Genomic DNA, 12876 nt, shown 5'->3' with positions numbered 1-12876 from the left:
TTTTTTTTTTCTTTCTTTTGTCTGTACTGCGGGAGAGCGGGCAGTTTACAAACTAAATTGAATATTGTACTACAATGGACTACAACTGTGTTTGTATAAAAAGCAGAGACGGCGCATGAGGTCAGATTTCCAAGAAGAACTAATGTTGATGGAAGATATGATTTAAGACGTAGGTTTACGATGGTTTTTCTCGGACCATGCGATTGTATTAAGACTAGAAAATTACAAAAAGGGCTCATTATTACACATGGCCTTATCGCAACATAACACAGAATGTAACTTGTGTGATGTGTTTCAAGTTGGAGTGTTAAAGTCATGCATAGCTGAAACACAAATCTGAAACGTATTTTGTGCAGGGGAAAGGTGTTAAAATGATATCTGTCAACCCAAAATGCCATATGGTCTATTGTTACAACTGCACTATAGCACGAGTGTAGTTGCAACAACAGACCATATGCCATTTTGAGTTAATCCTCAATAAATGTTTGTGAGAAACAAAGAGGAGACATGCCGTTTTGCAGTAAAGCCATGAGCAATAAATAAATAAATCATTGATACAGAAATAATAATTTATTCAAAACTAACATTCAAAAAAAAAAAAAAAAAATGACATAAGTCACCATATAAGCCAAAACTGACAATATCCTGCCAACAAAGTCGGAAGCCTGAAAATGAGAGGAAGGAAACAAATAGACCAGGCAAACGCCCCTCCAACAGTCAGGTAAAAGCAGGGGTAGTCACAGCAGTGATATAATAACAGCACATGATGTGGGGCAGCCAATAGTTTAGTGGAAAGAGGGTCTATTATTAGAGGATCAGAGGTTCAAAACCACCCTTGGCTGTCTGTGTGTGTTTAGCAAGCGCCAGTTCCCTGGCTCCCCAGGTGCTTCCGATAGTCATCACTGCTCCCAAGAAAGCCGACAGTTTTGATTGGGGGTAGCGAATTATAAACACTTAAGTAACCATTAACCCTGGTGGGGAAAGTAAAAAAAAAAAATGCAAGTAAGTAAAAGGATCTTTATTTTCCTTAAATTCTACATTGTTTTTGCTTGGTCATATTCAACCTCCATTTTTGGTTCGTCATCCAATGATAGGCTAGAGCAGGCATTGCAGGCATGCAAGCTAAAGTAGCCCACCAAACTTTTCCAAATGATATAACTTATTTACATTATCATTATATTTCTGCATTTTCCCTGCAATGTCCACGATTCCCCAATAGATGGCGTAGAAAATGATAAAAGATTAGCATTTTTGCCTTTATGCATTATCTTAGGTCACACGAGCCCTCCATCTATCTGCTCCTGACCAGTGTGTCCTGCTAGTCGAAACTTTTGCCCACACCGGAGCTAGTCTGTCTCTTAGCCAACGTTATCAGGCTACATTAAAAGAAACCCATGCGCATGTGGACGCAATTTTCTTTCAGTTAGCACATATTGTTTTTCCCGGGTTTTCATTTTTAATATTCCCGAAAGTGCTCAAAAAATTACAAATTACTCACAAAAAGTACTCAATTACAGTATCGTGAGTAAATATAATTTGTTACTTTCCACCACTGCATTGACCAATATTTTTCGAAGACAAGATCAAAACTTAAGTGTAAGATCGTAATTACATTGGAACCACATCCACAGTGTGCTGAGATTACACAAGAACACGTAAAAAATAAGTGTAAAGAGACAAAGTTAAGACTGAGCTTTTTAAGGTTGTGGACTAAGAATATACCTTGTTCTTTGGGTAATGAAAAATCCTCTATTTATTGCCGAAGTATCTGTTCTACAACAGTAATAATCTTCAAGTTCCAAGACTTGATGTTTTCAGTTTCAGAAGTTCAGAACTGTCTGACCTGACTTGTCCTTCAGTCTCTCCCTCTACGACTCTGTTCAGACAAATTTAACTGCAGCAATAAACGGCCGAAACTTTTCTGCGGAATTGGTATAAGACAAATGACATGCGCACTTCTGTTTTCAATCACGTCGCTGTGGATCATAAAAAACCACAGGGCGGCGGTTTTTATGACGAAGGGCGTCGAGTACTTCTCAGGTGTTTCTCCTGAAATGGCCCCTAGACCTGAAATTATCCTCCAGCAGACCTAGCAGCGGGGAGACACTTTTTTTTTACAGACACATCAGAGGAAATACTTACTTAAATAAAGGCTGTGTTTAACTATTAGTTGAATTAACTTTAAGAGTATTTCTGACTTTTATATTATAACAACCAGTAAAGAGTTACAGATGGAAACTAGGTGAGGGAGCAGATAAGGGTCACATGAAATTGCCAGCTTCATGGATTTAAATATTTGCGTGATTATCACAACAATCATCAGACGTTGATTTTCTTTGAATCGAAAAACAACAAACAAAAAAACAATGCTAACAGTTTTAAAGTGGAATCCTTAGTTTTTCAACCACCGACAAGGCCTTTGAAAACAATACATCCGAGCACGTTCTGCGTTGAAAGTTTCTTCTGTTTTGAATTTCTTCCACCATCTTTATTTCGTTCTTACCTTAATTTGCTCTTTTAAGAAACAAATAGTTGGAAAATTAAAAACAAGAGACGCATGACTTACTTAAGTTTCGTTCCTGTACAACGTGCCATGTACGACGGGTCTCATATACACTGTCACTCAGCTACACTAACACAATGGTAACAGTGGTCCCCAACCTTTTTTGTACCAAAGACCGGTCAGCCAGTATCAGCCGTAACTGCGGACTGGTAATACCGTGCCATCGTTGAAGGATCATAACATTTTTTCAAACATCTTTAGACCTTATTCTGTTAAGATCAGACTGACCTGTTGTTTTGAAACATTACCAGATTATATGTCTGATTCTTTTTGAATGAAGTAACTCTCTGTCCCACTGCGCCCCCCGGTACCAAATGACCTATGTACTGGTACCAGTCCCTGGACCAGGGGTTGGGGACCCCTGATCTAGGACATAGAAAAACGCAACCATTTTAAAGGACATCTTGCGAGACTATGCTTTTATCTATTCTTGCAGCCAACCTGAAATTTGCTTTCTCAATCATATGTTTGAGGTTTGCTCAAAGAAACAGATGCGGAAAGTGTAAAAGACAAAGATGTGTTTCGAATATCTGCTCCTAACCAGTCCTTTATGAAACCTGCCTTCCTGCTGTCTGGATTGGAGTGCTGCACATGCTCCCATCACTTCTATCTCTGCTCTTGGATTTCATTTTTAGCCACAGACGTCTGCCCTATCCAGTTACTTTCACTGCCGTCTGGACATCATCAATCAGCCTCCAAAAAAAAAAACACTTTGCTTTTCCTGTCCAGTTCTTCATAAACTAATATAAAACCCTAAAACATTTCCTGCAAACAGATGGGTTATCATGTGCGGTCTGCAGTGTGTGATCGCACACAAGGTGTGCATCTGCAGCAGTCAGAACAGGCCTCTATTCCTTCTCTTTATATACATATATATACTGTATATATATATACAGTGTGTGTTTTCATAATTCCAAACAGCAGACCTGCTGTATGTACGCACAAGACAGACTGAACAGTGCTGTACAGTGTCTCCTCCACTGACGTCTGCTCTGGTCTTGCTCAGGACAAAACCACTGCATTCACTTCAGTCCTTTAATTCAATGAGCTGTCGGACCACACAAATCAAAGTCCACTGTTCATTCTGTCTCATCTCCATTCTGGTCTGGACTGTCCTGCCAATGCCTCGCTGTCGCTGCTGCTATTGCTGAAGGACAAAGAAAGAGAGTTGGTGCCAGGGAGAGAGGAGCGACTCGCAGCATTTCAACCATGACATTGTCCAGGATGAGCAGAAAGCTCCCGACTTAATTGCTTTAAATCTACAAGTCGATGCGAAGACGACACTGTGAGCCGGGATAAAATATGACGCTGACTTAAAAGATAAGGCCGCGAAAAGGAAGATTTACTGTTAAAAATGGATACAACTGCCTAAAAGTTTTGCACAGCACTGATGCGTAGGGTATTATCTACTGTCATTGACAAAGTTCTGAACGGCATCATTGATGGCTTCCACTCACTGGAATCTTCTACTCCAGGGGTCGGGAACCATATTTTAAAATGTATTTCCTGTCAGAGCCATACTATATATATATATTTTTTTGCTCTGGATACAACTAAATGTGTGAATTTCTAAAAAAGACCAATATTGAATACCAGCGAAATTATTTATTACTTATTGTGTTAAGAAATGCCAGCTAAGATTTAGAACCACATCTGGTTCCCGAGCCATGTTCTACCTTCTCCTTTTGCCACCTCACCACTGCCTTCTTTTTTTATTTTGTATTTATTAATTTATCATGACCAATTTCCACAATTCCCCCACTGTGGAGCCAATAAGGTTCAATCTAATCTATTCTAATCCAATCCAATCCAATCGATTCCAATCCAATCTATTCTACTATAATCTAATTTCAGCAGGTCCTTGTACATGGTATCAGTTGTGGCTGAACAATAATCTAAGGGAGTAACCCTACTATCATTTTACTTGTCCTGCCTCAGGGCCGCTGGTTCTGGCGTGTTCGCAGGAACAGAGTTCTGGACAACTATCCAATGCCCATTGGTCACTTTTGGAGAGGTCTACCAGGAGACATCGATGCTGCCTATGAGAGACATGATGGCAGATTTGTCTTCTTTAAAGGTAAGAGGGAAAATGCACAGTTGGAGCAGTGGTGGCTTAGTGGTTAAGGAAGCGGACTTGGGTCCGGAAGGGTTCAGGGTTGAGTCCACCAACTGTTAAGTTACCACAGAGTTTCGTGCAGTGGTGTGCTGTTTCACAATGACAAGTGGTTCACTTTCGGTATGGCTGCAGGAACCAGATTAGGTCCTGGTCCCGGTTGGTTTTAAGGGGAACAGACATCAAGCACTAAAACCTAAAGCCTCTCAGATGTTAGGAAAAAGAACCAAACAGATGATTAATGTTGTTCATCTGTCACCTACAATGATTACATTTGATTTTACAACAACAACAGTGTATAAAAGCAATATGTGATACAAATATTAATCAAATACATTTTGTCTTATTGTTGGACTTGGGCCAAATATTGTTCAGGTTTCAGCTTTAAATGAAATATTTTAGCATTGTTGGGCCAAATATTGTTCAAGTTTCAGCTTTAAATGAAATATTTTAGCTTTTATTTTAACTTTTCTTGCAAGGCTGTTGTACAGCATTTATAAACCATCAGCATCTTATCCTGAGCTATTCTGAATCCAGTATTTTACAAAGAAAAAACATGTAACAATTTCCGCACATTTTAATCTCTGCAGGGTTTTTCCCCGCCTCACTCTCCTCGTGATTCACGTCTCTCATTTTAAAGGTGAAGCAGCTGCAGATTTTAATTTCTCCTCTGCAGGTAAAAGTGGAGATTTACAGCTTCCTTTAGCACAGCATGGACACACGCACTTAATGAGTTGTACTGCACACAGGCAGTGTATAAATCAGCTTTAGTTCAGCTCGCAATTGTTAACGGCAGCGCCTGAAGTTTTGCTTCATCAAACAAAGAAACAAAGCGAACCCCTTTTTTTTCGGCGCAGCAGGAATCGTACGGGAAAGCACCTCTTCTCTAAAGCAGCTGTGGGTAAAGGAGGGGAAGAGGAGGAGAAAAAAGGGAAACAATGATGATGTCATTGGCAGGTCGCACAGCATGACCCAATGTAGAAAAATAACTTAAAGAAAGATGAGGAGAAAGGAGGAAAGAGCTGTGAGAGGCAAAGCCACATTGAATGTTTTTATTGGATATAACACAAAAAATAGGCTCAAATTTAAAGACCACACAAGTTTACTATCTCCAGGTTTACTATAAAATGAATTGCTCGAAAACAACAAGGGAAGTTCAGCTTCTTCCAAAATGTCAGAAATCAGTCAAAAATATGTTTGTTATATACATTGTGTTTATAAAGTGAGCTAAAACCTAGTACTAAAAATGTATGGTGTTGTATTTGTGAGTACTACACACACGAAATCTACAACCGCTACTTTTTTTTTACACGCTTTGAACCCTGCGGCTTAAACAATGATGCGGCTAATTTATGGATTTTTACGGGCTAACGAAGTTCATACCGCTAGGGTTCACAGTAGCCTACTTTTCGGGTAGGCTACTTTGTGTTATGCTAGTAGTGTATGTCTGTCTGTGAAATGTCTGTGTGCGTATATTTATAACTTCCCTGTTTCTGTTTATCTTTGCTGCGGATGAGCACAAAGTGAAGGGAGCTAGCCCCAGAGCTAATGTTAGCTGCACCCCTGGAGCAGATCCCTAAGTCTCCCCTGTGCTTTCCAACTACGGTAAGGGCGCCGAAGCAGAAAAGAGCTAACGTGTAACCAGCCGTGTAACAGGCACGGTTCGGAAAAAAATATTTATTTAATTAAAAGTGAAAAAAAAATCTTTCTGTGTAAATATCCCATGTTACAACGTGGACACCTGTGGCTTATAGAGAAGTGCGGCCTATATATGTTCAATTATTTTTTTCTTTTTAAATGTAGACGGCGCGGCTATTCAGGTATACTCAATAATCCGGTAATTATGGTATTTATTTTTTTCATTGTTACTTTTTATTGTGGAGAGTAGAATTTATATTCACTCAGTTAAACCAGTCTTCTGGAGAATGTTTTCCAACAGATTTGAAGACCAAACCGTGACTAATACTTAGTTCTTACGCTGACTGCTGGAGGTTTTCTTAAAAAAAAAAAAAATCTTCTAATCCTCCTTAATGAATCTGTCCATCCTCAGGAGATTCCCATTTTTTGATATAATTTATCCCCATTCAGTAGCCTGTGTCGTCATTCACCAGGTTGTTCTAAACTTCAGACCTCAGAGTTTCTGCTATAATGGTTATTATAGGTACATTTGAAAAATCAATCTCTAAGCTTTTTTTTTTTACTCCCAGAGTCGATCATATGTGTTGGTATATTAGCTATTTAGATTTGTCAGGGTCAATCCATTTAGCTGGGGTAAACAGAAAATATACAAAATGCACTCCGAGAAAGCAGGACTGAGCTAATATTTAGATTTTTTAGAGTAAAACGGCCAAGGTTTATTCCTGCAGCGGTTTTATTAACCCACAGCTTGCACAGCTGTTTTTATTCCAAACAAGACCAAAAGCCACACAAATCTCTGAGACAGGAAAACAACAGTGACGTACTGCAAACAAGACAAACCTCCGGGTCACTGCAGAATTTAGGTGCTGCAGTGAAATTTTCAAGAAAAAAAAAAATCATACAGTAGGACCTTATGTTAGCGTTGTGAAGGTAGCTTCATTTCTAATCAGAGAAAACAGCATGATTTGGGAGGTCTTATGGTAATACTGTATGTCAGCCTCTGTCGTAATGGTTTCAATGGTAATACTGTATGTCAGCCTCTGTCTGACTGAATAACACTGATTAGTACAATAAACATCACATAAAGTTAGCAAAGAAAATGAGTCAAGTTAATTAAGAAGAAAACACCCAACAGTTAACCAAAATGTGTGGGCTAAAATAGCAAAAGTATTGCCAAAAATTACCAGACATCATCTAAATAAAAAAGATATAGTAACAATTAACTCGTAAAGTTGCTATAAAGATAAAATGTATCTGGCCTGAATTAGTTAAGTTAGCCAACAGATTATTTAATATAAGTAAAAAATAAAATAAAAATGCCTAAAAGTTAGTCGAAAATAGTTTCAATAACCACCAAACGTTGGCCAAGAAATAGTTGACAAATATTATTTAAAATACAGCCAACATAACTTGCAACACTTATCTTAAATACAATCAAATGTTATGGTAAACAAAAAAAGAGTTTGCCAAAAGGTGATTGTTTTTAGGCTTTCATCCTGGAAATGAACCAAATCCATTTACCACGGGCTAACCCACAGTCCATCATTAAAAAAAGTTAATAATTTTCAGGCCTGGTTCTGGACTTTTTATGTTACATTTATGTGCATTTTTAACCATTATTTACAACGTCTATAAATGGCCGTAATTGGAGACACAAATCCAACTCATCAGAGAAGCTCGGTCGTCTAGAAGTGCATGCTGGGTCATTATCCGCAACAGGTACTGTTAAAGTCCCTGCCTTGATTTTCTACCTTTAACTTATAAAATTATAGTTATGCAAGTTTTAAGTTTTTATGTTTTAAGGTTTTGCGTTTCTCTTTCATTTTTCTGTTCTGGAAATTCTCTTAGTTTCAGATTAGCTTTTAGCTATTAGCTCAAATAAAATGAAACAAAAATCAAATTTTTGACCAATCATTTGATTTTATATTTCGGAATCCAATTGCAGACCGGTTTGGATGGTTGGCAGGCCGCCAGTTGATGGTCACTGGTCTAGTGGGAGGAAGGCTGTGGTCTAATGGCTACAGGATAAGTCCTGTGATCTTGTGTCTACCAAACCTCTAGTTAGAATTCCAGTTTCAGCAAAGCTGTGGTGCTTGGCAGGCACCAAAAACTCCCAGACCCCTGGAGAGCAGTAAAGTGCAGCCTACTGCTCCTTCGTGTCCGGTGTTAATTTGCTTGGGTGTTTCACAAACAAGTGACTTCAGTGGACTTGTTTCATTGTTTAGAAACTTGTAAAGTGTTTCTGTTCGGTTTTTTACAAGCAGAGTGAAATTTCAAGTTAGAAAGATATAGCAAATACCAAACTCGAGAGGTTTAAATGTGTTCGTGTGGATTGTTCGGGTTTACCCGAGTGACAAAAACTGGCCATGGGAGGCAGCAGTGGGCTAGCAACTCATTTATAAAATCCCTCTTTGTAAGGGCAAGCGAATTGTTCAGAAACTGATTGAGAAGGCCTAGAACTTTATGCCAAATAGAGCAGAGAACAGATTCTTACTTTTTTTTCTCTGTTCTGTCTCCACAGGAAACAAATTCTGGCTTTTCAGGGAAGCTAATTTGGAACCCGGATATCCACTGGAGCTGAATCATTATGGTCACGAAATTCCCTATGACAGAATAGACACTGCCATCTGGTGGGAGCCATCGGGCTACACTTACATTTTTCAAGGAGACTGGTGCGTCTCAAATTAAAATACATTTTCCCAATTATAAAGAAACAGCAAAATTAGAGGGAAGAGGTCCTGAAAACACTTTGTTTAAAAGCTTTGCACACGCTTGTTGTCGTACTGTCCTAATTGGAAAATAAATAAGCACATCACTTCTACGCTTCCAGCAACCCACGAAGCTAGCCATTAAGTTTCCATGTCACTTTTGAGCAGCTCCTTAGTATCCAGTTTTCATTCGGCCTCGTTGCTAGATTTAACGATTTATTTGCCCATCTTCAGGGCTCGAAGCATGGTGCTAATATTACATTATAGAGCATAGTACAGAGCACCTGTATAGAGCCCCAACCTTCGTTGTACCAAGGACCGGTCGGCCAGCATCAGCCAGTCATTGTTGAAGGTTCATTAAACTTCTTTTAGACTTGTTAGTAACAGAGTCTGAACGACCTGTTGTTTTAAAACATTGACAGCGTATCTTTCAATGAAAAAAAGTAAATGAATATGATTGTATTCTTTTTAAATGAAGTAAATGAGTCAAACTGAAGTACAACAATCTCCTTTTCCTGCAGGTACTGGCGTTTCAATGAGCAATCTCGCACGGCTGACGTAGGATATCCCAAACCTATCAGTATCTGGGGATCATCAGTCCCATCTTCACCAAAGGGGGCATTCCTAAGTGATGACGGTGCGTATCTTTCAATGAAAAAAGTAAATGAATATGACTGTATTCTTTTTAAATGAAGTAAATTAGTCAAACTGAAGTACAACAATCTCCTTTTCCTGCAGGTACTGGCGTTTCAATGAGCAATCTCGCACGGCTGACGTAGGATATCCCAAACCTATCAGTATCTGGGGATCATCAGTCCCATCTTCACCAAAGGGGGCATTCCTAAGTGATGACGGAGGTGAACTTTGTGTGTTCTTGTATTTGTGTGGTTAACAGCTTCTTTTTACCCATGTTTAACATACACTTAAAGTCTATCTATCTATCTATCTATCTATCCATGTATCCATGTATCGATCTATCCATCTATTTATCTATCTATCTATCTATCTATCCATGTATCCATGTATCCATCTATCCATCTATTTATCTATCTATCTATCTATCTATCCATGTATCCATGTATCGATCTATCCATCTATTTATCTATCTATCTATCTATCTATCTATCCATCCATCCATCCATCTATCCATCTATCCATCCATCCATCCATCCATCCATGTATCTATCCATTTTCTGACCATGGCCTAACACTGAAACATGTTCCCCTCCAGCCTACACCTTCTTCTACAAAGGCTCCAAATACTGGAAATTTGACAACCACCGCATGAAGAGTGAACCGGGCTACCCCAAGTCCATCCTCAGAGACTTCATGGGTTGTAGCTTGGACCTGGACCCAGACAAAGACCCAGACACGGACCCAGGACGCAAATACCCTGATGTGAACCGTCCACCGTTTAACCCTGACCCGGGACATGATGATGGGCAGGGCAAGGGCGGGGGCGGAACGGACGGCACGAAAGGGACCGATGAGAACACAGGATCGGACGACGACCAAGAAGAAAAGGAGCGCGAGGGTCGAGAGGAGGACACCAACGAGGTGGATGTTGTGTTGAAGGTGGATGACAGCGAGGAGCGGACCATGAACATTTTGATGGTCACTATCCCTTTGGTCTTGGTGCTGTGCATTCTGGGACTGATTTACGCCATCATCAACACACTGCAGAGCAAGGGAGCCCCACGACTGTTGGTGCACTGCAAGCGCTCGCTGCAGGACTGGGTCTAAGGTTTGAACTGGATTTCAGTTACCCACATCTTCTCATCCACTCTTTTAAAAGTTATCCTTCGAAGACACTCAGTGTGCAGTTGTCAAGGTGGATACTCTACCAACACTCCACACTCACTTTCCAAAATCATGTGTTGGTTAAATCTTCAGGGGGCATACACACGTACAATGGTATGGAGGATTGTAGAACCCCAGTTTGTGTCTGTTCACAATGAGTTTTAGAAATAATAATGCGTTTTGATTTTACAGTTGCAGGAATCTTTTGTCCGGGTCTTTTTTTTTTTACGTGTCTGTTTCACCCAAAAGTACACCAAAGGTTTAGCAGTTTTCTCATCTTGCAGTTTTGCTCTTTAATACAATGGTATGTTCATGCTGATTGCTGTCTCCAGGTCTTACTGGATGTCCTCCTTCAAATACCTAGACTTTCATATGAGACTGTCTATTAATAGTGTTTTTATTTGACATTATTTGGTTGCTCACAAGTCTTAAAAAAGTAGAAAATGGAAAACTGGCTTTAAATATGTGCCTTCAGGATGTTCCACTATGGGGCTTTTTATAAGCCTTCAGAGTCATTTTAAAGTCGTCTAGTTTAGAGTAAAATTCTTAACTAGGGATGTCTCTGCTACCAACACCGATACTGCACCTTGAAGTCTCTGCTGATACAGATATAAATCTGTTACATACTGCAAGCTGCAGTTGCTGAGGAGATAGTGTCCTGGTATGTCATGCTAAGTTAACTGGTGGTATCAGATCCGGCGAGCTATGCTAAACTAAGGCTGTACCATCAAGTTCTGGAACATACAAAAGTACCATTGCAGGTGTAACTGATTCAAAAAAAGAAAAGAAATAGCACCATCTTTGACCCATTTTTAGAACATACCCCAAAGGCACCTTAGGTAGTCCACAGAGGCTAGATTGTTCACCTACTCTAGACCCTTCAAGTCTAACAAAAATCTAGAAACAACAACTCTGATGATCCACATACTTCCAGTCAACCCACTTTCAAAGAAAATACAACTTTGAGGCTTTAAAACAGTCCTAATACTTGCTTTTCCCAATGTTCTTTGCATATAGTTCTTGGTACTTCTTGCTAGATTTTTGGTACATATTCCTGCAGTACAAACACACCTCTAAGGTCTTGTATTTGGCAGTGTCAATGCACAAATACTTCATCGTTCAGACACTGTTCAACAGAGCTTATGGAAAAATTGGCGAATATGCTCCTTTGGCATGAGCAATTATTGCTGCAAGAAATCAGCCATGGCAGACACTGAAGTTTGATGTACTGTACGTGTGAATGCCCTCTTTCAGACAATGATCATACTTTCCACAACTTCAAGGTTGATATTTACCAACCCTTGGGTTTTGCTAACATGTAGATTGCTAGTTGATACTATAGATGCTCATGTTTTGATCCATGACAGCGCCAAGTGTTTTGTTAGGAGGTCTTCCAGTGTAATGTAAATGCTTTTGTGATTGACTCATGCTGACCATTCACAGTGCATTTATGTGACATTTTTGCCACATGTAGACTGGAAGGGCATTGGATAAAACCCCCGGACCATTTTTGTTGGAAGACATCCTCCTGTACACCAACGCAACTGTCTACAGCAGCCACATGTGTAGAACCATCACTCAAAAACTCAAGGATGTTCAAATGTGGGAGAACTCTAGGTGTGAGATTAACATCATCGGACTTTAATGCAAGAACTGTTCAAAAAAAAGACTGATTAACAACTTGAAATGCTATCTTGACAAACTTAATTAACAACTTGAAATGCTATCTTGACACTAGTTCCCTCAACAAGGTGTCCATGAATGGATCAACCAAGACTCGAGTCATGATAAACTAACTCAAAGTAATTTTTTTTTTGTGCCATATCGCTACTGATTCTAGGGCTAACTGCAGAATCCTTTTGCAGAGTCAGGATGATGGAATAATCTTTCAAGCTAATTGGCCTTCTTGGCATCAATACAAAAGACAGACTTATACATCTCAAAGCTGCCGTTGAGTGACTTGAGGGTAGCTTACATGATATCCTGTCCACACATACCGTGTGGATGAGATTGGACTGCCATCGATAAGGGCAAGTTCACATGAGTGTTTTGCA

At 39.6% G+C, this 12876-nt stretch overlaps 1 protein-coding gene across 1 annotated transcript in view; it reads left to right on the top strand.

Moving 5' to 3' along the window:
* mmp15b (matrix metallopeptidase 15b) overlaps positions 1-12508 on the top strand; it is a 29902-nt gene extending 17394 nt beyond the window's left edge. The window contains exons 7-10 of the mRNA XM_008309910.3: positions 4502-4640; positions 8836-8986; positions 9761-9879; positions 10254-12508. Of these exons, the coding sequence (XP_008308132.1) occupies positions 4502-4640; positions 8836-8986; positions 9761-9879; positions 10254-10765 (921 nt within the window). The 3' untranslated portion in view covers positions 10766-12508. The remainder of the gene's footprint in view (positions 1-4501; positions 4641-8835; positions 8987-9760; positions 9880-10253) is intronic.
* Positions 12509-12876: the final 368 nt, after the last annotated feature.

This window comes from Cynoglossus semilaevis, chromosome 5, assembly GCF_000523025.1.
Source record: "Cynoglossus semilaevis isolate Cse_v1.0 chromosome 5, Cse_v1.0, whole genome shotgun sequence".
Classification (NCBI taxonomy): Eukaryota; Metazoa; Chordata; class Actinopteri; order Pleuronectiformes; family Cynoglossidae; genus Cynoglossus; species Cynoglossus semilaevis.
Note: the sequence above shows the minus strand (reverse complement) of the source record. Positions and strands in the feature narration are given on the sequence as shown.